A 26,677-nucleotide genomic window follows, 5' to 3' on the forward strand; every position below is an offset into this window, starting at 1 on the left:
ACCAGAACAAAGAAATATGACCACATTACTCCTATTTTAGCTTCATTACACTGGCTCCCAGTATGTTTTAGAATTGACTTTAAAATTCTATTGATCACTTTTAAAGCTCTTCATGGCCTCTCGCCTTGTTATATTTCTGACCTTTTAGTCCCATACGCACCAGCACGTACCTTGAGATCCTCGGGCAGAGGTCTGTTGTCTGTTCCAGAGTCTCGACTGAAAACTAAAGGGGACAGAGCGTTTGCTGTCAGGGCCCCGAGGCTCTGGAACAGCCTGCCCCAGGAAATCAGGTCGGCTGAGTCAGTGAACTCTTTTAAGTCCCTTCTTAAAACATACTTTTATAGGAGAGCTTTTCCCGATCTTATTTGACTTTATTTTATCCCTTTTATTTTATTGTATTTTACTAATTTTATATTAAATTTTCATGCTCTTATCTTTTTTTTTGTATTATTCTTTACACTTGTTAAAGCACTTTGTAACTTGTTTTTGAAAAGTGCTCTACAAATAAGGATTATTATTATTATTATTATTATTATAATCACAGCCTTTGCGATTAGAAAATCTCGTCTCATCATATCGCGATAATATTGCAAATGCAATTAATCGTTAAGCCCGAGCGCAAACATGGCCATAAAGTTTCGCAGATGAGTGCAATTTGCATTTTGTTTTGCATCTGTTAAATATTCATCTGTAATTTTTGTAATATTTGCTCTTAAAGTGTACTGAATAATATGATATAATATCATCAGGTAGGCCTACCTACAGACAACAAGAAAAACTAAGTTCACCACAGTGTGTTATACAGTAAGTGCTCAATACAAAATGCACAGTTCAACCAACAGTTAATGAGTCCTTATCTCAGTTCAAATCTCCTAGGAGTCCATCTCTCATCAAAAACCTCCTTTTCTATATCCCAGTAAGCAAACAAAAAAAATACTAATTTTGAGGATAAGTAGCATAACACAGACATGCTTAATTAACATCTGAGTCAAATAATTATAGAAATGCAGCGGCAAGAACAAATGTTTAATTTCAAGAGATCTTATTCTAATTCTAACTATTCTAATTATGTATTAACTCCCATTGCTCTTTCATTTGTTTCTCTCTGCGAGAGTAGTTTTTTATGACTCACTGTATGGAGTGTTTTGTCAGAGAGGGATTATTAGTTAGGTGCTTTAAATGTGCTCTCCTCCTCTTGAGTGTGGGCACATGGACAGCTGTTTTTTCTACTCTGCTCTGTGATGTTGTGTTACAGTACGTAACTACCGGCTCCGCTTCCACACAGCAGTAGGTTTTATGTTGTTTTCCAGTTTCATTCCCTCCTGATGTATATCAGTTATGGTCTGTGCCATCTGTGCACATATGATGTACTGTTAAGTGCTATTGCTTTGCCTGGCTACAATCACAGCTGCCATGTTCACTGGAAAATCTGGGTGTGAGACCCCCTTTATAAATGCGCTTCAGTTACCACTGAAATTATTTGAAGACACTAATAATTTCACTCCAACTGTGTGTGGTTATTAGCACTGGTGTTTGTGAATTGGACAATTTTTGCAAATGTTTGCTCATTTGCATAGAAAGCGCCAAATGTATGCATATTATCTCATTTAAATACATGCAAATAACACCGGAGTGCAGGTAGGGTAGTGCTTTGAGAATTGCATTTTTGGTTCTTATTTGTGTGTGATTCTGGTGTTTTCCTTCAGTTTTCCTACTCAGGGTCAGACAGCGTTCCGGTCCACGTGGTCCAGTTGACATTCCTGCAGCTGCTCAGTGCGACAGCCAAGCAAACCTTCACCTACCACTGCCTCAACTCCGCCGCCTGGCTGCACGCCGCCACAATCAGCCACGAACACGCATTGCGCTTCAGAGGCGTCAACGGGGAGGAGCTGACACATGAGAACACACATTACATCAGTGCACTGTACGACGGGTGTCAGGTGAGTTACACAGATTCAAATTCAGACATTTCAGTGTGAACACATACACCTACATTTGTTTTCTGATTGTTCAATTGTGTTTTTCTGCTGCAGGCTCGCTCGGGGCAAGAGAGGACAGTGTTGGAATTTGACGCTCCGCTGTCTAACACGCTCCCCATCATTGACGTGTCTGTGCCAGATTTTGGGAAAGGAAACCAGAAATTTGGTTTCCAGGTTGGCCCGGTCTGCTACAATGGTTAAACAAGCCGGAGAGAGATTACAACAGGAGTAATTTAATAAGAAAAAGAGCCATGGACACTTTTTAAATGCAGGGAGAAAACTACATTCAAGACTTACTTGGTCCCACATATTTATATATATATATATATTGATTTACCTACAACAGTGTTCCTTCATCTAAACATTCATTCTTTTATACATTCATTCACTCAGACTCTACAATTCTTACCATCTCATACATTCTCTCAACTGACTCAAGAGCAGTGCATAAATGTATTGACTGTCCTCAGTTAAACACATTTTTTCCTTCCTCTTTGGAGGAGTAAATGGTGCTGTCACAGTTTCATCCATGTCTGTTCATACATTTATTGATGTATGCACTCAATTCCCATCTATAAATAATCATACACAAGTCCCCAAACATAAGAATCAGTGAATCCTCTTCAAAAATACAAAAACACCATGTTTCAGCAACATTCATCCACCGTATTGTTCTGTGTTATCTTCAAACCTCAATTTGTTTTTGTTGTTGTTGCCATTTTGTTGTTATAATTATGTGATGTATATTGGAGTGTAAGTCATCACGGTGCTATTATGTGGCTCCTTGCGGAGTACATTTTCTTTGTAAAAGGGAACTGGGGCAGTGCATTTTTTTATATTGTGAAGCCATGTTTTATATTTTTTCAAGATAACAAACATGATTGCCTCAAGGTCTTTCTATGCATAGTTGTGTGGGGAAGTGACTGAGTAACATATTTTAATAAAAGTACATAATGTACATTTAAGTTAATGTGATGAGATTGAGTTTTATTGAATGCATTTGTTAAGCAAAGCCAAAAGCATAAAGGTCTTAGGAGCAGTGCATGTACTTCTGCTTTTCAACCAGGTATTCCCTTCAGTATGCTCTATTCAGGTCTCCCCAATATTCATACTGCACATTTCTTACAATGGTTACAGGGTGTTTCATGACAGCATACAGTTAAATGAATGTTAATTAAAAGCAATTTTTTGTGATGGCAATGTCGGTCAGTTCACACTTTGACTGAGTGAACTTTAACTGAAATATCTCAACTATTGGAAGGATTGCCATCAGATTTGGTGCAGATATTGTTGGTCCCCAGAGGACGAAGTATACTGATAAAGGGCATCCCCTTTTCCTTTAGCATCAAAATGAGGGTGACATTTTTGTAATTTAGTTGAATGTCTCAACAACTGTTGTGTTTATTGTCATTAACTCACCGTGTTCATGGTGCAGATACAACTAATGAAATTGCTAGCTACCAAATGTTAGCATGGTGACATGCTAATCTAAGATGCCTAACATGGTAAACAACCTAGCATGTTAGCATCATCATTGTCAGCATTTAGCTTAAAGCACATGTTTTCCCAAGTATAGCCTCACAAAGTCACTGCTGCTGTACACTTGTCTTGTTAAATACGCATTTGATTTATTGTCTCTACTACTGTAACATTTTTAAGATGTTATGGGGTGCATGATGACCACATATAATGCATTAAAGCAATTTTTAAAAGTAATGTATCAAAAGTAGAGTGATATCACAATACACCAAATGGTCGCTTAAGTAGCCTACCCTTATCCTGAAAGGTCAGAAAAATAGGTTGATCCATTTAATCCCTTGTCACTAATCAGTGAAATCTCAATGTATATTCTTTAAAAAGCTGGAAGCCAGTGGAGGAATGATAAAATGTATGTAATGTGCTCTGAGTTCTAGTTAAAAGCCCAGCAACTGCATCTTGAATCAACTCCAAAGTGCCTTAGTAAGTGCAGAATATGGGGAATTTAAATTGTCACAGCAGCACACTCAAAATATTTCAAACATGGCATGAAGCCATGCTTTTCATTAATTTCCACTGTGAAATGGAATTGTATTTTAGATGTGTGTATGTGTGTGTGTGTAAAGTGTGATAGTAATCTATTCATTATGCGCTGCAGTTTGAGCATACACCATGCTGCTTTTTGTTGACCCTTATCTCTCCCTGCTCTTCTGTCTATCCTGACACTTCCAATGAGGCTGAAACTTTAATGAGATGAAGCCGATCAACACACCTCGTCCAGAGTCTATTTCATTGATGAAATTTAGATGGAGTGACATGAAAGTCAGTTACATCGTGTTCTCTCTTTTTTTATTATTATTTAGCATTAATGAAAAAACTCAAAATAAAAACGTGGAAATCTTAATATTTGTCCCCTTTGAGCTACCCAACTTGTCAGAACGACATTGGTCTGACACTGTTTAATATTTTATTCCTTTTCAGTTGTAGTGAAGTGTACTGAAGATAGATGTCAATGTCCACAGAGATAATGTGAAAGCCAAGATAAAGGTAAGAAAAAGTTGAGTTCTTCATTTCTTTTAAGCCACAATAAGGTTCAAAATCATTTAAAACATTACAATGAATTATCTGTGCAGTAAAAACCACAGAATTCTTTAAAACAATATCACAAAAATCATATCATCACCAAATAAAACCACGAAAAATTACATTAAATATACATACAATGAATTAATTTTGTGTATATATATATATATATATTAATTAATTGTCTGGCTGATAATGAAGGCTACAACTTAAACAAAGGGCAGTTGATGATGGGCTTTACAGCTGATAAAATATGAGGTAATGACGAGTCTAGGCAATGTAGAACTGAGCTTAAAGGTGGGTCTAAACTTAAAACCTTTTAATTTGTGTAACAATGTGTCCTTTATTCTGGTAATCTAAGAATAGCAAATTTGTCTTTGTATTATATTTTTGGTCCATTCAATAGTTTCATTTTGTGATGTCTAGCAATTGAGCAGTGCATTCAAGGGGGTGCTAGCATGACAGACTTTTAGTCTTGTTTTCTCACGCTTTTTCCTTGGAAAGATCAATTTATGGTCGCTAACCAATACTTCAAAAACATTTGCTAAGAAAGCTAAACATGGGAACAAGGAAAGAGTACGAGCAGGAGCAACTGCACACTCATGCACAAAAGATATATATATAGCCTATATTTACAGTATCTCACAAAAGTGAGTACAACCCTCACATTTGTGTAATTTCTTTGTAAATAAATGACACTTTGATACAATGTAAAGAAGTGAGTGTACAGCATGGATGACAGTGTAAATTTGGTGTCCCCTGAAAATAACATATCACACAGCCATTAATGTCAAAACCGCTGCCAATAAAAGTGAGTACACCCCTGAAAATGTCCAAATTGGGCCCATCCATCCATCCATCCATCCATCCATCCATCGTCAACCGCTTATCCTGTGTACAGGGTCGCGAGGGGCTGGAGCCAATCCCTGCTAACATCGGGTGAAAGGCGGGGTACACCCTGGACAGGTCGCCAGTCCATCGCAGCAAATTGGGCCCAAAGTGTCAATATTTTGTGTGGCCACCATTGTTTTCCAGAGCTTCACAGGTTGCCTCTGGAGTCCTCTTCCACTTCTCCATGACGACATCATGGAGCTGGTGGATGTTAGAGACCTTGTGCTCCTCCACCTTCCGTTTGAGGATGACCCACAGGTGCTCATTAGGGTTTAGGTCTGGAGACATGCTTGGCCAGTCCATCACCTTTACCCTTATTTAGCAAGGCAGTGGTCGACTTGGAGGTGTGTTTGGGGTCGTTATCATGTTGGAATACTGCCCTGCAGCACAGTCTCCGAAGGGAGGGGATCATACTCTGCATTACTATGTCACAGTACATGATGGCATTCATGGTTCCCTCAATGAACTGTAGCTCCCCAGTGCCGGCAGCACTCATGCAGCCCCCCAGACCATGACACTCATTTGTGACCCTGACCCTGGTCAGTGAGTGTCATTGCAGAGATGGGGAGCCAGCGTCTGCTGCTCCCCATCTCTTCTCATCCTCCTGTACTTGACTGCAGCATTCAACACTGTGGACCACAACATCCTCCTCCACCGTCTAAATTCCACTTTCGGTGTTTCTGATTCTGTCCATGAGTGGTTCTCATCCTACCTCACCGGGAGAACTGAGCATGTCTTTGGCATGCCTTGGGAGAGGCTAAATCCCTGACACACTACGTCACCTGTGGTGTCCCTCAAGGTTCAGTACTCGGCCCCACCCTGTTTATTCTCTACATGCCACATGTCATCAGCTGGCATGGAATTTCATTCCACTGCTATGCTGATGACACTCAACTCAGGACAAACCCAACCCCCTCTGCTGCCCTGCCATCATCCACTCTGACCACCTGCCTGGAGAAGATAAAGGCGAGGATGAAGCAAAACTTTCTGTAGTTAAACAGCTCAAAGACAGAAGCCATCTTAGTCGGCACTCCACACCAGGTTCGGTCATCTGACATTACCAGCATCTCCTTCAAAATATTCCACTTTCAACATCAGCCACTAACCTGGGTGTTAAAATGGACTCTCATCTGACCTTTGAGGCTCACATCAAACATCTCTGCAAGACCTCCTTCTTCCACCTCAGGAACATCGCCAAACTCCGTCCCACACTCTCTGTCCACGCTTTTGTCTCCTCCAGGCTGGACTACTGTAATGCGCTCCTCACCGGGATCCCTGAGAAAAGCCTTCAGAAGTTGCAGTAGATCCAGAACAGCGCTACTAGGATCCTGTTAAGGGTGAGCAAACATGACCACATCACCCCCATCCTCAAATCACTCCACTGGCTTCCTGTCTCACTCAGGATTGAGTATAAGGTCTCCCTCCTTACCCACCAGTGCATCCATGGTGAAGCCCCCCACCACCTCAAGAAACTCCTCACCCCACAGACCTCAACACATACCCTCCGATCTGCCTCAGCATATCTCCTGAAACCTCCCAGAACCAAGCTCCGTACAATGGGAGATCGGGCTTTCTGCTCAGCTGCTCCCAGTCTGTGGAATACTCTCCCTGACCACTTGAGGACCACTGTGGATGCTTTTAAACGTGGCCTTAAAACCCACCTTTTTAGGAGAGCTTTTGATTGAACTCTTGCCCTTTTCCTTATTGTTTTTGTTTATTTTATTTTATTATTTATTATTTTTATTTTCATGCTCTCCATGTGTTTTTATTTTTAGCACTTACCTGTTTTATCATGTAGCACTTTGGGATTTGCGTAAATGTAAAGTGCATTACAAATTAAATGTATTATTATTATTATTATTATTACTCCCACTACCATGTTTGACTGTACACCATCTGAACCAAATAAGTTTATCTTGGTCTCATGAGACCACAGGACACAGTTCCAGTAATCCATGTCCTAAGTATGCTTGTCTTGAACAAACTGTTTGCAGGGTTTCTTGTGCATCATGTTTGAAGAGGCTTCCTTCTGTGACGACAGCCATGCAGACCAATTTGATGCAGTGTGTGGTGTATGGTCTGGATATGCTGCTGAGCATCTGCACTCAATTTCTTTGGTCGACCATGGCCTTTTCTGAGTGGAACCTGTCCTGTTGACCAGCTGTATGATCTTGGCCACCGTGCTGCAGCTCAGTTTCAGATCCTCATAGAGTTCTTTGCCATGAGGTGCCATGTTGATCTTCCAGTGACCAGTATGAGGGAGTGTGAGAGCGATGACACCAAATTTAACACACCTGCTCCACATTCACACCTGTGACCTTGTAATACTAACAAGTCACATGATTCCGGAGAGGGAAAATTACTAAGTGGGCCCAATTTGGACATTTTCACTTAAGCTCCTTTTCCACTGCATGGTACCAGCTCGATTCGCCTCAACTTGCTGCGCCTTTGTTATGGTTTTCCATTGTGGAAAGATTGTACTTGTACCTGTTGTCCGGTACTTTTTTTTGTATCACCTCCATCGAGGGTCCGAGCGAGCTGAGGCGATTTTAAAATGTGACGTGAAAACACAGCAGACTACGGATTGGTCAGAGAGAATCGTCACTATTCACTGCATCATCATTGTGCGCGCCAGACAGAGGCCAGGAGCAGAAAGTTTTATTTTTATTTTATTTATTTATTTATTTGAAAAGGGACAATGTACACTGATCAACATTCAAAGCAAATGTCAGCGTACCCGAGTTAGCCACAAGCTAGTTTTCTTCGGCAGTCCCCTTGCCAGATGTTATCAGGCATCCTAAAATAGTAAACTGTTATAATACAATAAAATACATTATACATTTGACAAAACGTAAAAAAAATTACACTGTGTTAAAAATCACAAATAATTGAGTAAACAAGATGAGCAGATCAAATCTAAAAATAGATGATACAGTTATTGTTGGTGGATGGGACCAGCATCAGTGTTGACAATGTTGATTTTCAATAAGCCATTTCTTATCATTACTCTGAAATGAGTAATAGGATGGAGACTAAACTAATTGATGGTGGTATCAATGGAGTTCCATTGATGTGACGCTGTAAATGAAAAGACGGCATGGCAGAATACAGTTTTTTGAGTGGGATTGTGCAGTCCCTCCTAGCTGCACCTCTAGTAACTGTTTGCAGTTGATTTAAAGTTGATAAGGCCAGACAAAGGAGGAGGAGCTAAACTGTGCAAGATCTTATAAACTAAGCAGACGTTTCTGTATTTTATGAGGTTTGCCCAACTAAGCAGTTTATACTTCTTTAGAATATGGCAATGATGGTAACGAAATGGCCTATTGTCTAGAGTTTTAAGTGCTTGTTTGTATAATGATTTCAGTGGTTTTAAGGCTGTAGAGTGTGAGTTGGACCAACTTATCAGACAGTAGGTGATGTGGGAGAGAACCAATGAGTGGAAATATGACTTAGCTGCCTCAGTTGATAGAAGGTTTCTGATATACCTGAAATTAGCCAAACTGAACTTTACCTTATTACAGACCTTCTTTATGTGGGTTTTGAAGGCAAGGTTTGAGTCTAAGTGTAGTCCTAAGTACTTGTATTCTGAGACAACTTTTAGTCTGTGTTCTGAAATGAAAATGTCTTGCTCTGCGTCTATGGAACCTTTGGAAAGAAACATACAAACTGTTTTTGGAACATTCAGTTGCAAACAACAGTGATTAAGCCAGGATGTGACCTTCACTAATGCATCTGTTATTCTGATTGCAACCTCTTCAGCAGTCTTACCATGAGTAAAAATAACTGTATCATTAGCATACATTAAAATATCACAATTTCCACAAACAGAAGGTAAATCATTAATGTATATGCTAAAAAGGGTTGGACCAAGTATGGAGCCCTGTGGGACCCCGGTTGAAAGACATAGGGGGTTTGATTTATAGTTACCAATTTTGACATGTTGAGAGCGGAATGAGAGATAAGATTTGACAAGATTGACCAAATCTATATTTTACAATTTTTATACGTTATTTCATCACTAAATCCACTTCTGAGAAGTTTTGAAGTGAGAAATCAACTGTGTAGATTTCAGATATTGGCAGATTTACAAAAAGTGATGGCGGAACAAAAATGTGCTTGAAGAGCTCCGTAGGTCAGTAGCCTATTATGTAGCTGCAGTACAGGAGGCTGCAGTTTCAGAACCCCCGCAATCCTGGGACCACAGTTCTAGGATCGTAGTTCTTTTGTGACAGCGCCATCTAGTGGAGTGGTGGTGGTAATGCACAGCAACACGAAGGAGGTTAACCGTGTCTGCCAGCATGTCGGCCGTGAGTTCTGGTCCTTGGATTGCGGTCCTGAAACTGCAGCCTCCGGTACATACTACTCCCACAAGTGGTTTCGGGGGAAAGCCTGTGCCACTCAAGGGGGTAAGCCACAGTTGAAACAGTGAAGCTGACCAAAGCCTGCATGGATGGTTCCATGTAAGCCCAAAAATGACGTCAAAACCCTGTGACATCCCGTCGCACATGAGAGATGTAACCGTATTGCTTAGATTATAAACTCTCAGTGAATCTAAAACAACTATTCGGCCATCAGTGAGCTACTTTGGTTTTTGGCAGGAGAGTCTTGTAGGTGGTTTTATTAAACAGTGACGATCCGAGTCAGACAAAGACACCATGAAACTTTTTGTTGGTGCAGCTATGCAGCTACCAGAATTACCGTGTTTCTGCCGTTGTTTTATGTCATTAAACCACGGTTATGCTGTGCGATCATGCGCAGGAGGCGCTGGTGCCAACAGGAAGTAGCCCTGTAGTAGTATTTTGTTGGTCCATAACTGGCTTCGCTGCTCTCCAGTCAAATCAGCTTCGTCCAGTAATATACTGTCTATGGCGCCAACCCGCGGGAGGAGCTTGCGAGGCCGGCCAGCCGCCCGCTCACAGAGCCCTCTGGTCCCACTGTTACACAGACCGCTGCAGCAACAACGGCAGAGGAAAACACAGCTGGAAGGTTTTCATACCGCTTATCTGTCTTTACATTCTGAGTAATGTTGAAACGTTTTAACTTAAATCAAGAGACAGCTGTATGTGGGTCGCTGATGTGTGTGTCACACGTTAAGTTGCGGCAGTTGTGTGTAGCGTTGCTATAACGATCAGCTACATTGAGGGGCACTGGGTCTAGTCGAGTTGTGCTAGTACTGGTAATGGAAAAGTGGTGTACTCACTTTTGTTGCCAGCGGTTTAGACATTAATGGCTGTTTGATGTGTTATTTTGAGGGGACAGCAAATTTACACTGTTATACAAGCTGTACACTCACTACTTTACATCGTAGCAAAGAGTCATTTCTTCAGTGTTGTCACATGAAAAGATATAATCAAATATAAATGTGAGGGGTGTACTCACTTTGGTGAGATACTGTAGGTGTGGCACAACACTGGGCTCTGGGTAAAGTTTTTCAAATGCATTATTTCTACACTAGTTCTCTAGCGTGATGAGACCAAAACCAACAGTGCTATCTCAGCTTTTTTCATGTAGCATATCTCAAACATTTTTAAAGTGCAACGTACAAGTGAACCCACAGACCCGTTAACAAACTGTAATTCACTGCCTGTGTTGACGTAACAGATAATCATCCTTTTCTCCAACTCCTCCTTCCCTACTCCCCCTATTTCACCTTCTCAGCGAAAGTTGTCCTCCCCACTCGGCTCCTGAGTGGCTCTTCTCAGCATGCAGCCAACACCAGGACTGTGTTCTTCCTCTGACAGAGGGGATTCAGTCTTAGCAACAACAGTTTTTCACAACCCCGAGGCTAACTAAGGGAGGTGTGCAGTCCCCAGTGGTACCTGAATTTGGAGTCTATGCAGGGTCACAACATGTGTTTTGTTTTTCATGCCTGCAGTGAGCCAAACCTGGGTCAAGACTCTGGAGACCTGAAGGAGAGCAAAGAATGGTGATGTGTCCACCTGAAGCATTTTGGGTCCTGCAGCTCCTGTTTACTCTCTGCTCATGTAAGGTAAGATGACACTGTGCCCTCACCTCCAACTCCAAATAAACTCTGTGGTGGAAAATGGAGAGTGTTAGTTAAATTATTGCAGTTTTCCAACTTCACATCAGATGCCCAGGGATAAATGGATGGAGACGAATTTATAATTGTGTCCTAAAGACTTCTCTTTTTTGTCAGATGACAATTTTTAACTGTGAATAATTGTGCTGTACTTCAAAGCACAGAAGAAGTTAAGTTCAGGGTAACACACACTTTGGTGTATTAAAGTGTAGCACTTTTCGTTTTGGCTCTTTCCATATTTAAAGCATGCATTTGTTGGCATGGGAAATATATTTATATCTCCCAAAACACACGTCTTGTTGAAAAATTCCATTTGCTTTCACCCTAGATCTTTCTGAGCCTTTTCTACACTGTGTCCAAAGAAATGAAATGTTTCATGGATCGACAGCATAAAAAGGACTAGATAAATATAGTATTTGCTGCAAGAGGAGGTCTTGCCAGTATCTTCAGAGTCTTCCTTCCAGCTTCTGCTAAAATCATATTATTATGAATTTAGTTTAGGGCATTTTGTACTCCTATCTGTTATTGTGGGTTTTTAATGTGCCTTCTTTTCACTCATTGTTTTGGTTTCAGTGTTTTTTATCAGTAGTTCTGTGACGTATTTTGCCACTTTGCTTTGCTTTTTTTGTTATATAAAAGCATATTATATATTATATATATATGTATACATATATCTATACACATATATGTGTGTGTTATATATATGTATACATATATCTATACACATATATGTGATAAATATATTTGTGTATATATATATATTTCCTAGAAATGCGAAGAGGGAGCTACCTGAGTCAGTGACCATAAATATCCTGAAGGTGTGTCATACTGCTCAGTTGCCATGTCAGCTCTATTGTGTCCCTGCATCTCCCGATGACTGTGTTACCCCTAAGTGCTGCTGATTGAAATATTCATGTTAGTTCAGCATATTCACTGAATGGCGTTTTATGTATAACCCATGTGTACCCTGGGATTCTTTACTGAGACAAGAAACCATTAGCATGTAACCGCTGATGAGAAGGCATAATAAAACATTTAGTGTTAGTTATTTAAATTGTCAACACATAATCGCTCCAGGCGCCAACCACAGAACAGCCATGTTCATTTGTAGTTATCTTGTTATAGTACGCATCACATATCAGCTGTTAGCACTTATCTTCTGTCGAGGTTCTTGGATACCTCTGGCCTAATTTTATGTGAAATGCTTATAAACATGATTTTTTATATTTATGTTTGGTGTCTGTAGCTGTAAAACATGGTTAAATACAATTGATTTGCATGCAGCACTACCTCTCTGAAGATCCCAAATAAGTCTAGTCTAGAACATATGAAACATGTTAACATTATTTCATTATTTGGTGAATTAACAGTGCTTTATGGTAATTTCTGTATTGTCACTTTCATCAAAAGTGCAAGATACCACTTCAAGACTTAACTACAAATTTGGTTTTAATAAGGTCAGAACAATATATTCAAAGGAATTCACATAAGGACATTGGTTGAGTTATTATTATTATTATTTTTACAGACAACAATGAGAAAGTACAACCAATGTCAGCAAAACATCATGAGTAGACACAGCGCAGCCACAACCAGCCTAAAATATGATCCACTTTCACCAAAATTCAAATGAGGTAAAACTCCCCTCCAAAAAACAACACATCATCATTATCATGACATATGAGAAAAGACAAGAAACATTTCTTTCAAACAAGATTATTTGTGTGTGTGAAATGTGTTTACTCTTTTTTTTTAATTTGTAGCGTGCTGTTAATGGACACTATTTTCCCACAAAGCAATGCACAAAGGAAATGGGAGTGTTGGTCAGAGCTGGAAAAAAATAAAATAAAATGTCGATGGTAGTAAAACAGCTTTGTGACAGAAAGCTCCTTGGAAAAAAGCGTTTAGCTTGCAATTTTATGCTGTGTGCAAATCCTGTGTCATTTCCTGATGAGTATAAAACATTTAGCCTAAGTAGCCTACTCATATGTAATATAATAATTACTAACAGCAAAAACAGTATACTAAGACAATTAGTGCATAATATATACTGTACACCCTCATTACTGTATGTAGGATGGAATTGGCAATGAGTTTCTTTTCATCTGCAGTCCCTGAGCAGGTCTACACAAATACTACAAAATAAAGAAGTGACACATTGGCTGCTGTTATTTTCGGGGTTTGTTGCTACCATGGAAATGCTGCAGACACAGATCAAATCAAACATCTTCTGAACATCTTGTACTTCCTCTCAGTTTTGATCAAATCTAGTGTGAGACAGCTTGAACAAGAGTTTATGGTGGGAAGCACTGCTGGCCACACAGTGGCAGTATTGCATCAGTTTGCAATGCACGTGAAAACACAAATGTGCACACTCAAACCCACACAGAGCAGGGACAGGTCACTCCAGAGCATTGTGCTTTCATGTAGGCGTTTGCATTTAATCAATATAAAGGAAAGTGGGGAGAATGGACAGGGAGGAAAATAAATCAGTGTGTTCGCTGAATAAAGATGAAAAGTTAGTAGAAAGAGAAAAAAGGAGATAAGGAGCATGGGTGGGAAAATAGACAACACAGGCGAGAAAATAGGATAAATGTCTAGTGGGATTTTGTTATATTAGCCTATTTCGTATTTTATGTTATCCACTTGATCTTTTATGCAAATATTGTTATTATTACACGAGAATGTGCTCATTTAATGAATGATCTGAGAGAATAGGTGAGAGCGTGAGCGAGGCGGAGAGATGGTGGAGTGTGTCTGAGAGAGAGAGATGGAGGGAGGGTGGAGGAAGGCAGAGACAGAGAGTTAGTGGATAAATGAGAGAGCAGCGCTGGCTCAGCCACAGTGTCTTACTGCCAGGCGAAGGAAGGAGTCTAGGAAACACACGTACGGCTCAGAGGGACCTAACCAGCTGTTTCCAGGAGCATCTCCTGTAGCCTGAGCCCAACATTGGTTGTTTGGACTTGATGTGTCTTCAAATGGAAGCATCTAGAGGGGTTTGTGCTCCAGGATTTATTCTGTAACCTGTGGCAGTGTAGGAGCCCAGACTTCAGCAGTGGGACGATCCCAGCTGTGGTTTTATCACAAAACACTTTGGACTTTGGATTCTAGAGCTGAAATCTCACTCTCGAACATTTTACCTGTAGCATCATGTTTTGTACCTGCTGTTTTTAGCATGACTGCTGTCAACAGTTTGGACTGTGTGTGAAAGCCAGTCAGAGTTTCTGTGTGTGTGTGTGGGGGGGTGTGTGTGTGTGGTGTGTGAATGTGTGTGCGTCAGGATGAGTGTTCCCATGTTGAAGATTGGCGCGGTGCTCAGCACCATGGCTATGGTAACTAACTGGATGTCCCAGACTCTGCCGTCCCTGGTCGGACTCAATGGAACCATCATCTCGTCTCCTGAGGGCACACATGAGCGAATCGTCAGTGTACGTATTCTGTTAAAACACACACAGAGTTCATTTTCCAAAATAACTGTTTTTTTATCACCAGAAGTGCATCCTTCACATTCTCTAGAATTTAATTTTTAACAGTACAGAAGATTTTACCACCTTGTGTTCTTTCAGTGTACACTCACAGGTCAACTGTTCTGTACTCATCAACACACACTCTCTGTACAAATACTTGCGTAACCTTTTTATGACTTTTTTTACATTCGGTCAGAGAAATTGCTGCTTTTAAATTACAGCCAAACACTATCTAGAATAACAGGGGGAAAGGAGTCGAGATAAACACATTCCTGAACATTTAGGCTGCATGCAGCAGATATTTGATTTGTTCATTGGTGCAGAAAATAGAGCAAAGAAGGAAAAGAATGAAAATTGAAAAGGAACAGATTTAGAACAAAATTTTAAAATAGAGCGCAGCGTGTTGCAAAGAATAAATAGCAGTAATAAATAAATAAATATCTGTTGATATGAGTCATAAAGAACACATGTACAGTACATACCCACTACTACACACACACACACTCACACACACACTGCACACAGAGGAGTGATAGGATTGCTCTCTCTATGACTTCTTGGGATGATATTTCTCCTGGGGAAGGCTGACTCACCCTTGGGACAGCCAGCAATTTGTTGCCCTAGCAACACCCTGGCAACCCCAGACATGTAGATGCTGGAGCACTGCACATACAGGTCTCTTAACTCTGTATATATGCTGTGTGTGTGTGTGTGTGTGTGTGTGTGTGTGTGTGTGTGTGTGTGTGTGCTTGGGCTTTGCATGATTTAGCTTTCTGGCTAGAGAGGCACCTCACAGCTGCTATTTGGCAGTACTTTGCAAGTTCAGCAAAGTGCATGCAGTCTCATGCAAGTAGACGCCTACGTACAAACACACACACACACACACACAGACACACACACACACACACACACACACAAACACACACACACACACACACACACACACACACACACACACACACACACACAGTGGCTGAGAACAGATGGAGATATTGAAGGTGCAGTGTTGCTACTTCATGCTACTTCAGGAGATGCTAGACAGAAAATCTCATAAGCTGTAATGTTTCTGTAAATCATTTAACAACATGTGAATATCATTTTGAGTGAGATTAATGAATCACAATCTTCTTGTCTGACATGCCACAAACCTGTCAGAGGAGCTCAAGTAGCCTACTCCTTCGTTGACTTGTTATTCAGTACTATTAATTATGTAAAAGGAGAATTTCAGATATTGTTTCAACATTTTTTTAAACAACTAAACTGTAAGTGTTTAGATTGGTTTGGTCGAGTTTATCTGTTACTTTTAGCTTCCTATGTCAACCATTTATCCATTTTTAGCAAACTGTTCAGACTTGCTTACTAGTTTTCCTGGTCTCTCATTTGCAATATGTAGGGATCAGGTTTTCAAGCTGACTCAAAATCTATTTTTTTCAAATTAGTTCTTTCAACGTATTCCATCTGGCTGTTACACTTTTTTGAGTATTGTATTTTCCATAATACTTCTGCCTCTGCCTCTCTCTGTTCAATTCTTGCAGGAATTTAGCTCTGTTAGCTTTCTACTCTCTCTCTCTATATATTTGCACTGATCACTATCAGCTAAGCTGCCTGAGTAGATTTTTATCATTTCTCCCTCGTGTAAATTGAGCCCTTAGGTACTGTATGTCCTCCTCTGTTTAATTACATTGAGCACGATGCCTATATTCTCATCCCATCCACGTCCTGCTGTTTTAAACCACCCCTACCCCTGTCAGCTTCATGGTAAATGGGACTTCAAGGTTACCACACAAAACCCAGCTGATTGATTTATCAGATGTTTCCCTCCAGGCATCCACCTCCCCTTCCCGTACCTCCTCTCGCGCTCCCATCCTTCCAGCCACCTCCTCTGTCGTTATTCTTGTTCAGGGTTTGTAGGGCAGCTTCTTAGCAAGATTACTGTGGCAGACTTGTGTCTGTCAGATTGAGCTCAGACATGCTTTTACATTGTTCTAAAATGTTAACTAAGTAGGTCAAACTGAAGACCTGATTAAATCTCACCAAAATTAGCTCACGATTTGTACATGTGCTCGCATTTAATGTATTGTGACTTGGGTTTGAAATATAGGCCGCAGGGAACATCATCTCAGCACTACCTAATGAGGTCCCAAATATTAAATTTAAAAAAGAAAAACAAATTGCTTTGTATTTTAGAACTATTAATAAATATGTGTGTCTTACTGTGTGCCGCAGCCTTGAAATTCACATCAACAAATGCATGTTGTTCTCATTTAAAAATGTGCATGACTCTTTATGGTGCAAAAGATTTAAGAAATTAATTAATTCTATGGAAGTTAACCATTTCAATCTTGGAAAAAACTGAATAGCTAATTGTGAAATTGGACCACTATGGAATACCTAATTCTGCAATTTAATTTATAGCAGTAGAATATTTTACTTTGAGAACCATCTACCTGAATTTACGTGGTCTGAATTCATGTCAGAATTTATAGAAGGTCATTTCAAGTAGTCTTGTAGTGAAGGGAGTGAGCAGTCACCCCACCCGGATCCGAACCCAAGTCAACACGGTACCAATTGGGTGTGCAATTGATGTTATGGTCTCTTCCCTACAGGTTCACTTTTACAAACTAGATTTTAAAACAACAAAACTGATTTGGCCTCTCAAAGGCAAAAGAAACAAGCTGTAAACTCAACATTGACATATATCACCATTTAAGTTGATGTGGCAAACTATCCAAGGAGGGATAAATCAAGGGCAACTGGACTTCACTGAAGATCCTTGAAGACGTTTTGCTATAGAAAGCTTCTTCAGTTCTAACTGACTGCCAGGGAATCCCAGCTATTTAACCTGGTTCCTGGTTGCTGTAACGGCTGTTATGGTTGTTAATCACCTGAAGCTAAGTCTGAACAACTGCCGTTGGCAATTGTCCCATGAGGCCAAATGTGAGCATTTGTTTAATCTCCTGGGAAATGATGAAAGGACTTGGTGGTGTATAAGTGGTGTTACAGATGTAACTGAACTGAAGAAGCCTCTTGGATGACAGGGAAATCTCTTCAAGTATCTTCAACCAAGTCTCTGTTTGAAAATGTCTGGCTCGTTAGCAGCTAAATGCTCCACTGTGTTCACTAGCTTTGATTGCTAATTTTATCTGTCTGTTGTTTGGTGCAGGGCAGGTATTGTTGCACAAAATGTTGCGTGTCGCAGTGTAAATAAAGGAGATTAGGCTACGGTGTGAACTCTGATGTCACTAGCCAAAAACTCAGTTTTACCCTTCTGCACATCTACACTCAGTTTGCAGTGTTGATGTGTAGAAGGGAAGTTTCTCCAGATCTTCACCCTGGTAGGAGTTTTCAAAAAGGTTCATTTTCAGTGACCTAAAAGCCAAAACGCATCGAAAAACCTACGTTTTCAAAAATACCCCTGTACATGTGGACAGGGCCTTAACCTGAAATTGGTAGCCCCGAAGTTTTATATCAGATGGTTCAAGTTCAAGTTCAGGAAGTCTTTATTATCCCCAAGGGGCAATTCGTTGTGCAGCAGCAGGATGTAACATAAATAACAAACAACAACCACCATCAGGAAGAAACAAAAATAAATACATAGGCTACTACATAGAAGTTCCACATCTCACATTGAATTATTAAAAAAAGCCACAGCAGGAACAAAAGAGTTTTTGTGTCTGTTGGTCTTGCATTTAGGCAGACAGAATCTGCGCCCAGACGGCAACAACATGAAGTAGCTGTTCAGGGGGTGACTTGGGTCGTCCAGGACTGACTGTGCCTTCTTGAGGGTCCTTGTCTCATGTAAAGAATTTAAATCAGTCAGAGGGTTGTGGGCAATTTTGCCACACACTTTAACTATATATTGCAGCCTGTTTTTGTTTTTAAGAGTGAGGGACCCAAACCAGCTCACAAGGGCAAAAGAAAGAATCGTTTCAATAAAACAACAATAAAACATCCTCTTAAAAGTCTTATTGACATTAAAATTTCGAAGTTTACGATAAAAAACATGTGTTGATGTGATGTTTTACAGACGGTATTGCTTCACCACTTCAATAGCTTTATCATTAATGAGGGTAGAGGAGAGGGTAAAGAAAAGAAATGCCGATAATTATTTAATGTGTGAATTAAGTGGTACCAGCAAGAGTAGAAGCAACGTTGTGCATTAGTATGGACTGTGAGTATGATAGAAATCATTTTTTGTGCATATTTCTGGGCGCTCTGGGGAGCCGGTGACTTTTTGCCAGGGAGAACAGCAGCTCCGACAGTGAACGCAGAGGGTGGAAACTCTCCAGTTCTGCTGCTAGCTTTCCTGGACACAGACATGTGGGAGATGTCACAGCTGACTTTAGATGCAAACGAGAAATATCCAATTTAGACAGGGATGTCTGTGGTGCAGTCAAGTATAATAAAGTGCAAAGAGCATGCACTCTCCTTTTTGCAAAAATAAATGGACACTTAAATCACAATATGTGTCCAGTCTTGAGCTCCTAAAATTCCTGCTAAGATTTACCAGCAAGATAGAGTTGGACACAATTATTTTTAAAGGAAAATATTTGGCCACTGTTTTAACTACAACCTGGCCTGAATAGCATGCTGAGATGCTGAGCAAATGTGTGTTGTACTAGAAAATGCACAAAGAAAACTGCTTCAGGATGACTCATTGGGTCCTTTTGAAAAACACTTTTACACATAAAAACAGGTTCACACAAAATAACAAAAATAGAGCAAATGCAAAAAGTAAAAAATGCAAACATTTCAAGGTGAACTATAGAATATATGTAGCTTTAGCAGTCACTTTATGTTTGCTTTAAAATCCCACAGCATAATTCACTGCCTTATTAATGTTGTTACATTGTCACCTTCACATTAAAATACAGACATTTTTAAAATGACTCCTGCACATGTCTTCCATATACTGTACTCTTATATCTACAGTATGTGTCATTTGTGTGAGAGAGACAGACAGAGAGCGAGAGAGAGAAGCGGGGTGAAGAGGGGTGAGAAAAAGAGAGGAATGAGTGAACAAGTGAAAAAACATTTTATTTTAAATGAGCAAAAGTGCCTAATAGTCACGTCTGAGAAGCAGGAGCCAGTGACTTTTGCCATTTTGACCTGACAAATGACTTACACGATTAATTGATTAAGCCACAAGTTTTACTGGAGGAATTGTAGATGAGTTCCAATAAAACTGTCTGAAAAACTTAAACTTAAATCAGGTAAAATGTAAAACTGAAATGCATTTACATAAGTGTGTTGCAAATTCTGTAGCTATTGACAAAAAAAAACAAACAATTAAACCCCGTAATTTTCTAATGAGTGTAACTTTGCTGACCTCCTCTTTTGAATGCACAGCTGTCATGTTATTCCTGCAGTGACTTCATTAACACTGAGCCTGTTTTTGCAGGGTTTGTACCCGGGCTCAGAGGAGGGCTGGCAGGTGTACAGCACGGCATCAGATCCTGACGGCAGGTGTGTTTGTACGGTAGTTGCTCCGGCACGAAACCTTTGCAAACGAGACCCTCGGAGTCGACAACTACGCCTGCTGACTGAACAGGTGTGTGTGTGTGTGTGTGTGTATGTTTGTGTTTGTCTGACTCTTGACTGTATCCCTGTTTGTTTCAGTGGTCAGCATTGCGATGCAGCACAGGGGAAAGCCAGCGTACTGGAATGAAATATTCACTGGACTGTCTCTTTGTTTTGACACTTGCAGAAACGCACATGAACAAACACACACACACACTCAGGTTTTACTGACAGATGTATCCCTGATACATCAGTAGCTGTATCCTCTAAAGACCCCTAGTCATTCAACATGCCAAAAGAGTTTAAACTCAAAGGAAACACTGACAGATGGGTGGGAAAGAAACACTTTGTTCTATAGTGCAGGGTGCAGCTCTAAATGTGACTATGTATGTGCTTGAATGCCTATGTATTCGTATATATGTGTGTGTGTGTGTGTGTGCACGTGTGTTTATGTGACCATCTGACTGCGTAAGCACATTTCTCAATGTATATGTGCGTCTGGAGAGAGAAATAAAAGTGATTTGTGACAGAAGTTGATGAATTATTGACCACCATCAAGCCAGCAAACATTTCCCAACGCATGCACTGCTGCAAGGCTCACACATCGGGGTATATATACTGTACGTGTATACATCCTGTATTCTCGCCAGGGTGACGCACACTAAAGATTGTAACTCTTTTCTTCATTCACGCCTGGTGTTACATCCTGTAATCTCTTCACTCAAAAAAAAAAAAAATTAGAAAAGAGAAAGGTAGATGAACACTGCCTGAAATATCATCTTCTTCTCTCTCCTCGCTCTGTTCCTGTTGGGAGGCTTCTGTATTTATGAATCTTAATTAGCTCAGCGTTTCTCTGGAAGTGACACCTAGTTCCTGCTGTGAGTGTGAATGTGTGTGTGTGTGTGTGTGTGTGTGTGGGTGGGTGTGTGTGTTTACGTATCCGGCCTCCTCAGCATGTGTTACAGCGGGAGATGTGTTGGTGGGTTTGTATGTTTGTTTGCATATCACTTCTGGATATCTGGGACATTTTTTATAATGGATTTTTATTTTAGTTTTTTCATGCTTGTTTTTCCATTTAATATCAAAAGAGATTTGAAGTATCTGGTTGCATTTCAGGGTGGTTAATGAGAAGAAAGGTGGGAGTGTTTGTTTCTTTAGAGTAGAACATAATCTAGGTGAGACTTGATGTTATAATGGATCTAATGAGAAGCTCCTTCAAAGAAAAATGGGATCTGTGTGACTTCAACATATTGTTGAGTCATGGTGGTTGGAATATAACAGGGTCGGTTAACCCTAAATATAGACTGCAAATAACCCCAAAATAGATTCTCTTTTAGTTTTATTTTTCCATTTTTTGGGTCATCTGACTGAGATTTCTGCAGCCTCCTCTTTAAAATTGAGCTAAAAGGAATTTTGTCTGTGGTACAACTTAAAAAATTACATTTAAAAGATTCAGTGGCTGTAGACAGGTTTCCATCCAAATGTAGAGAAAATACAAATTAGTGCATTTCCATCCTCCCATATCATTATGCGATTGCCATTTTGCCATTGCAAAAGAAAAAGAAGAAGAGTGCACATCAAGATGACTTAATTGAATGAGTGCCCTTAAAACCTAAAAGAAAATGTAAAAACAATGTAGAAAACATGATGGAAATATGGCAATTATGTTTGTTTCATGTATTATTTTGAGGAAGCTTACAGTCTCCTCATCACTCCACACATCCTCACACACAAATCTGATGTTTTTGTCTGCCAACATGTATTGTCTTTTCGGTGGACCAAAAGCTTGGTTGATGTTTTGTACATCATTATCTAATGTTAAATCTATTACTATTGCAATTTGTTGCATTATTCTTTCATCCATACGCCGACTTTTCTAGGCTTTACGTCTCAGATAGAGTGGCACAACATTGTGTAAATACATCCTGATGACTTTAGTAATCCTCCTTCTCTCAGAGCCGCCATCAGGTCAAAAGTTTTCAACAGGTATTTGATGGAATGCTGTACAGTTTGGTACAGACATTCATTGAGGATTAATTGTAATACTTTTGATCTTCTGACATTTCTTATAACGCCATCATCAGATAAAATTTTATGTTCATCCAATAATTTGGTTTATGAACAAATATGTGTAAAACTGATGACATTCCCACCAGCCTCAGTTGTATGTTTAGTGCTAATTAGCAAATGTTAGCATGCTAATATTCTGTTGTATATGTTCTATATAAAATCAGCATGTTAGCATATTACTGTGAGCATGTTAGCATAAAGCTCAAAACCCTGCTCTATTGAAGTACAGCATCACAGAACTGCTACCTAAGCCTAAACAAGTAGTGTGGCTTTCTGGCAGAAAGCCCTGAGGGCAAACGTCTGCCATGAGTAGGTTGCAGTAGAGTCTTAATCTTGTAGTAATTGTGTCACAGCGACACAGTAATTAAATTGACTTAGGTCATATAGCATTTGCATACATCCAAACAAAAGCATGTTAAAATGATCTAAAACTGAAACTAAATATATAAAAACTATAAGCTATATATATATAATAAATTGTCCCTATGTGTTCTCTGGATTAACCAGGGGACAATGTTTCTGGCTGGACATTGAATTTTTCAATGCTGTGTGTAGCACATGGGAAATTCCATTTCTTCTCCCAGGCAGGTAAAGCCCAAACTATCTTCATTGCTAGATACTACGAGAGGTATGTATGAAAATGTTTTTTTTCCCAAAGTGGTTGAACCAACCCTTTAATTATTCCTTCACATCACCACAAAGCGGTGTTGGTATTCAAACAGCAGGTGTTTGGAAACAAATAACAGGTGGCAGTAATCATACAACAGCCAAAATGACTCATAAGCATTTCTGGCAATGCAGGGAACTAACAATGATCACTCATCATGTCAACTGTTTGTGTGCGTCAGGTTCAGAATGTGAGTCAGTCCATGGAGGTGGTAGACCTGCGGACATCCAGAGACCTGCAGTATGTCCGAGACTCTGAGCCGCTGCTGAGAGGAGTGGACGGACGTTTACACACTTATGTGGCCAACCCCCGCGCTCTGACGGCTAAGGGCCTGCAGGTACAAACACACACACACACACACACACACTACAGTCACCCAGAGACACACATGGTGTAAGACGGTCGCTGTAGGGAACACATAACCTTTGGTGTGAAAACATTGATTTCACGCATGTCAAGCTGAAGTTTCCTGCCTGCACTCAGACACGCGAGCATCTTTCATGAAGAGGACAAAATTTGTCTTGAAGCTGTCAATTCACTGGCTTCATGTCCGCTGTGTAAAAGTGTCACACAGCTCTGCACAGGAGGTGCCAACAAAACTGCAGCATCACTGCACACATTAAGACTTCGAGCTGTCCAAAAATAATTAAGAAAAAAAGAAAGTAACCAAATCTGTCTGGAATGAGTCTGACATTTTAATATTAATGATGAAATGTACATAATTTTGACACACAAAAGCAGAGGGAGTTCATGTACAAGTTTGGTTTCAGTGTTTAAATTTGCAGGAGAGAAGATAAGATTACCTCGCTAGATAAGTATTGCCTGTTATTGAGAGAAATCTAAAGGTATTTCACTTCTTAAATTAGGAGTACTAATCTCATCAGGCTCGGTGTTCTCTGCCATGACGCCGCTGGCATGCGTCTGTGCCAACAACAAACCAGCAGGCAAGCAGAAGATTATCTCAAGAGCTACAGACAATGAAAGGCTACGGATCTGGGGGATGACAAGTGAATGAGCTAAACAGTTAAATCAGCTGTGACACTTCTGGTTTAATGTCTGCAATTGGCAGCTCAGGACTCCTAATGACATGATGATAAAGTATTTCTGATTCTGACACTGAACTAAATGGTAGTAAAACCATGTGCACTGTCTGAACCTGCATGTGACTGGGTTTGTGTCTTGTTTGACATTAAGTGGGCTAAATTTGGGTGAAAAGCAAGTTTTTAGGTCACATGTATCAGTTGTTTCTTTTTTTTTTTTTTAAACCTGTCCTGCCCAGCAGCCTGGTATAGAGTATAATGACCTGGATACCATATTGTGCCAGACAGATTTTACTTTAACAAGAGAGTATTAAAATACTCCTTTGTCTGTTTTATTATCTATTTAATTATGTATTGATTTGTCACCGGGCCGGACAGGGGGGCAGACACGGGGATGGGGGGGCACAAACAGACAGCACAGAGAAAGGACAACACCTGTAAGAGAAGGGGGAAAGGGGGATGGAAGGTGGGGACAACAGGGAAAAGCTGTGGGAAACACCAATTGCAGAAAGCAACGAAACCTGCAATAGAACAGAGAGGGGGGCTTGGGGAGGAGAAAAACAACAACAACAAACAAACACAAACAAAAAAACAATAAAAATAATACTAATAGTAAAAGACAACCAGCCGAACAGCAGCAATAAACAGCTGACATATTAAGACAACTAAGAGAACAATGAAAACAAGAAACAGTCACACACACTAAATAAGCAACACAACACAGCCACGAGAGCTGGAATAATAATTAATTTAAATAAGTAACTGAAAGAAAAGCATCAGGAATAGTTCTACCAGGGACAACCTAAGTTTGTTTGTGTCTGTGTGTGTCTGTGTGCGTGTGGTTGAATGTGTCTGTATGTGTGTGTGTGTACATGTGTGTGCGCATAAGCCTGTTAAAGAATGTAGTTGTTAGTGAGAATGGGGCGCCACGACTGTAACAGGCAGGCAAGAACCCCAGTAGCCAATAGGTGTGGGAGAAAGAAAAAGAATAAATCAAATTAAAAAAATAAAAAAAAATTAAAAAAAACAAAGAATAAAACCCCCAAAAAAACAAAGACTCCCAGATTCACCGCGATGCAAACGCAGAAGACCCCGACCCAAATGCCAGTTGACAACGTAATGCAAAGCGTAACAGTTGTTTCAACAGCATTGAGTGACTACATTTCAGTCTGTGGTTGGACATGCTTCACATTTAACTGAAGTCATTTTCAACCAAATCTAGCCCTCATTTAAACTAGATATCTTCTGATGTGCAAATCACCAAACCAGGTCTTACTGGGCTATTAGGTCATAGGAGCTCACCAGGAATAATAACACATACCACAATACAGTTATTGATGAGTACAGACCAGTAAAAGCACCTTATTTTTCCTTTCACCTTACACTCCTGCTTCCCTTCAGTGAGGAAGTTGGCGAACATTTTAACTTTTGGACTTGAATCGATACTGACTCTTTAATTTTGCATAGAGTTCAATTGGATTGAACTTTTAAAGGAATCGTTTGACATTTTGAGAAATACGCTTATTTGCTTTTTTCAGAGAGTTAGATAAGAAGACTACCACCACTGTCGTGCCTGTACAATAAATATGAAGCTACAGCCAGCAGCCATTAGCTTAGCTTGCATAAAGCCTGGAAATAGGGAAACAGCTCGCTGTCCAAAGCTAACAAAATCTGATAAGCACCTTATCTGAAGCCCCTGATTAACATGTTCTATTCCATTTGTTTCATCCACACAAAAACTGAAGTGGAAAAACAATTCCCTCTTTTATGGGGGATTATGTGCTGAACTGTTTATTGACGAGCTGTAAGTTCCTTTGTCTGGTATCAGACGAATACACCCAAGGAGCAACATGTTCACAAACACACAAGTTAGTTCCTCTAACCCAGTAGGGTAAATGCATTCCCTAGCCCCTTACACCAACCTTGGTTTTAGGAAGTACCACAGCACTGAGACTGCCCTACTTAAAGTCACCAATGACCTTTTAATGTCTGCTGATGAAGGTATGTGCTCAGTCCTTGTACTCCTGGACCTTAGCGCTGCTTTTGACACCATTGATCACAACATCATGTTAGACAGACTGAGGCACTGGGTGGGGATCTCTGGTACTGCTCTAGAATGGTTTTCATCCTACCTGTCAAATAGGAAGTTTTGCGTGTCTGTAAACAACTATGTCTCTTCATTCTGTCCAGTTAAATATGGTGTGCCTCAGGGGTCGGTCTTAGGACCCATTTTGTTTTCCTTGTATCTGCTTCCCCTTGGACATATTATCCATAAACATGGCATTTCTTTTCATATTTATGCTGATGACACACAAATATACTTGCCTGTCAGATCCACAGACCCTGGAATGCTGAGTTCACTTAACAACTGCCTTTGTGAAGTTAAAAAATGGATGTCAAATAATTTCCTCCAGCTGAACTCAGACAAAACAGAAATCCTGGTC

General features: G+C 40.1%; 2 protein-coding genes across 2 annotated transcripts in view; both read left to right on the forward strand.

Annotated features, from left to right (window-relative positions):
- Nucleotides 1–1,123: 1,123 nt before the first annotated feature.
- LOC123969608 (collagen alpha-1(XI) chain-like) lies at nucleotides 1,124–2,949 on the forward strand. The gene is made up of 4 exons (XM_046047167.1): nucleotides 1,124–1,133; nucleotides 1,256–1,287; nucleotides 1,707–1,940; nucleotides 2,034–2,949. The coding sequence occupies exons 1-4, from the start codon at nucleotides 1,124–1,126 to the stop codon at nucleotides 2,178–2,180; spliced, it is 423 nt and encodes a 140-aa protein (XP_045903123.1). The 3' UTR covers nucleotides 2,181–2,949.
- An 11,415-nt stretch (nucleotides 2,950–14,364) lies between these two features.
- The window catches only part of LOC123969740 (noelin-2-like), a 29,632-nt gene continuing 17,319 nt past the window's right edge, over nucleotides 14,365–26,677 (forward strand). The window contains exons 1-3 of the mRNA XM_046047370.1: nucleotides 14,365–14,897; nucleotides 20,338–20,487; nucleotides 23,375–23,530. Of these exons, the coding sequence (XP_045903326.1) occupies nucleotides 14,751–14,897; nucleotides 20,338–20,487; nucleotides 23,375–23,530 (453 nt within the window). The 5' untranslated portion in view covers nucleotides 14,365–14,750. The remainder of the gene's footprint in view (nucleotides 14,898–20,337; nucleotides 20,488–23,374; nucleotides 23,531–26,677) is intronic.

This window comes from Micropterus dolomieu, linkage group LG04 (genome assembly GCF_021292245.1).
Source record: "Micropterus dolomieu isolate WLL.071019.BEF.003 ecotype Adirondacks linkage group LG04, ASM2129224v1, whole genome shotgun sequence".
NCBI classification, from domain to species: Eukaryota; Metazoa; Chordata; class Actinopteri; order Centrarchiformes; family Centrarchidae; genus Micropterus; species Micropterus dolomieu.

Excerpts from the sequence above, each read along its gene's own strand:
- LOC123969608 (XM_046047167.1), top strand. Across the intron at positions 1,288-1,706 it reads GGCTCCGCTTCCACACAGCA|TTTTCCTACTCAGGGTCAGA; the intron begins GTAGGTTTTATG and ends GTTTTCCTTCAG. Across the intron at positions 1,941-2,033 it reads CACTGTACGACGGGTGTCAG|GCTCGCTCGGGGCAAGAGAG; the intron begins GTGAGTTACACA and ends TTTCTGCTGCAG.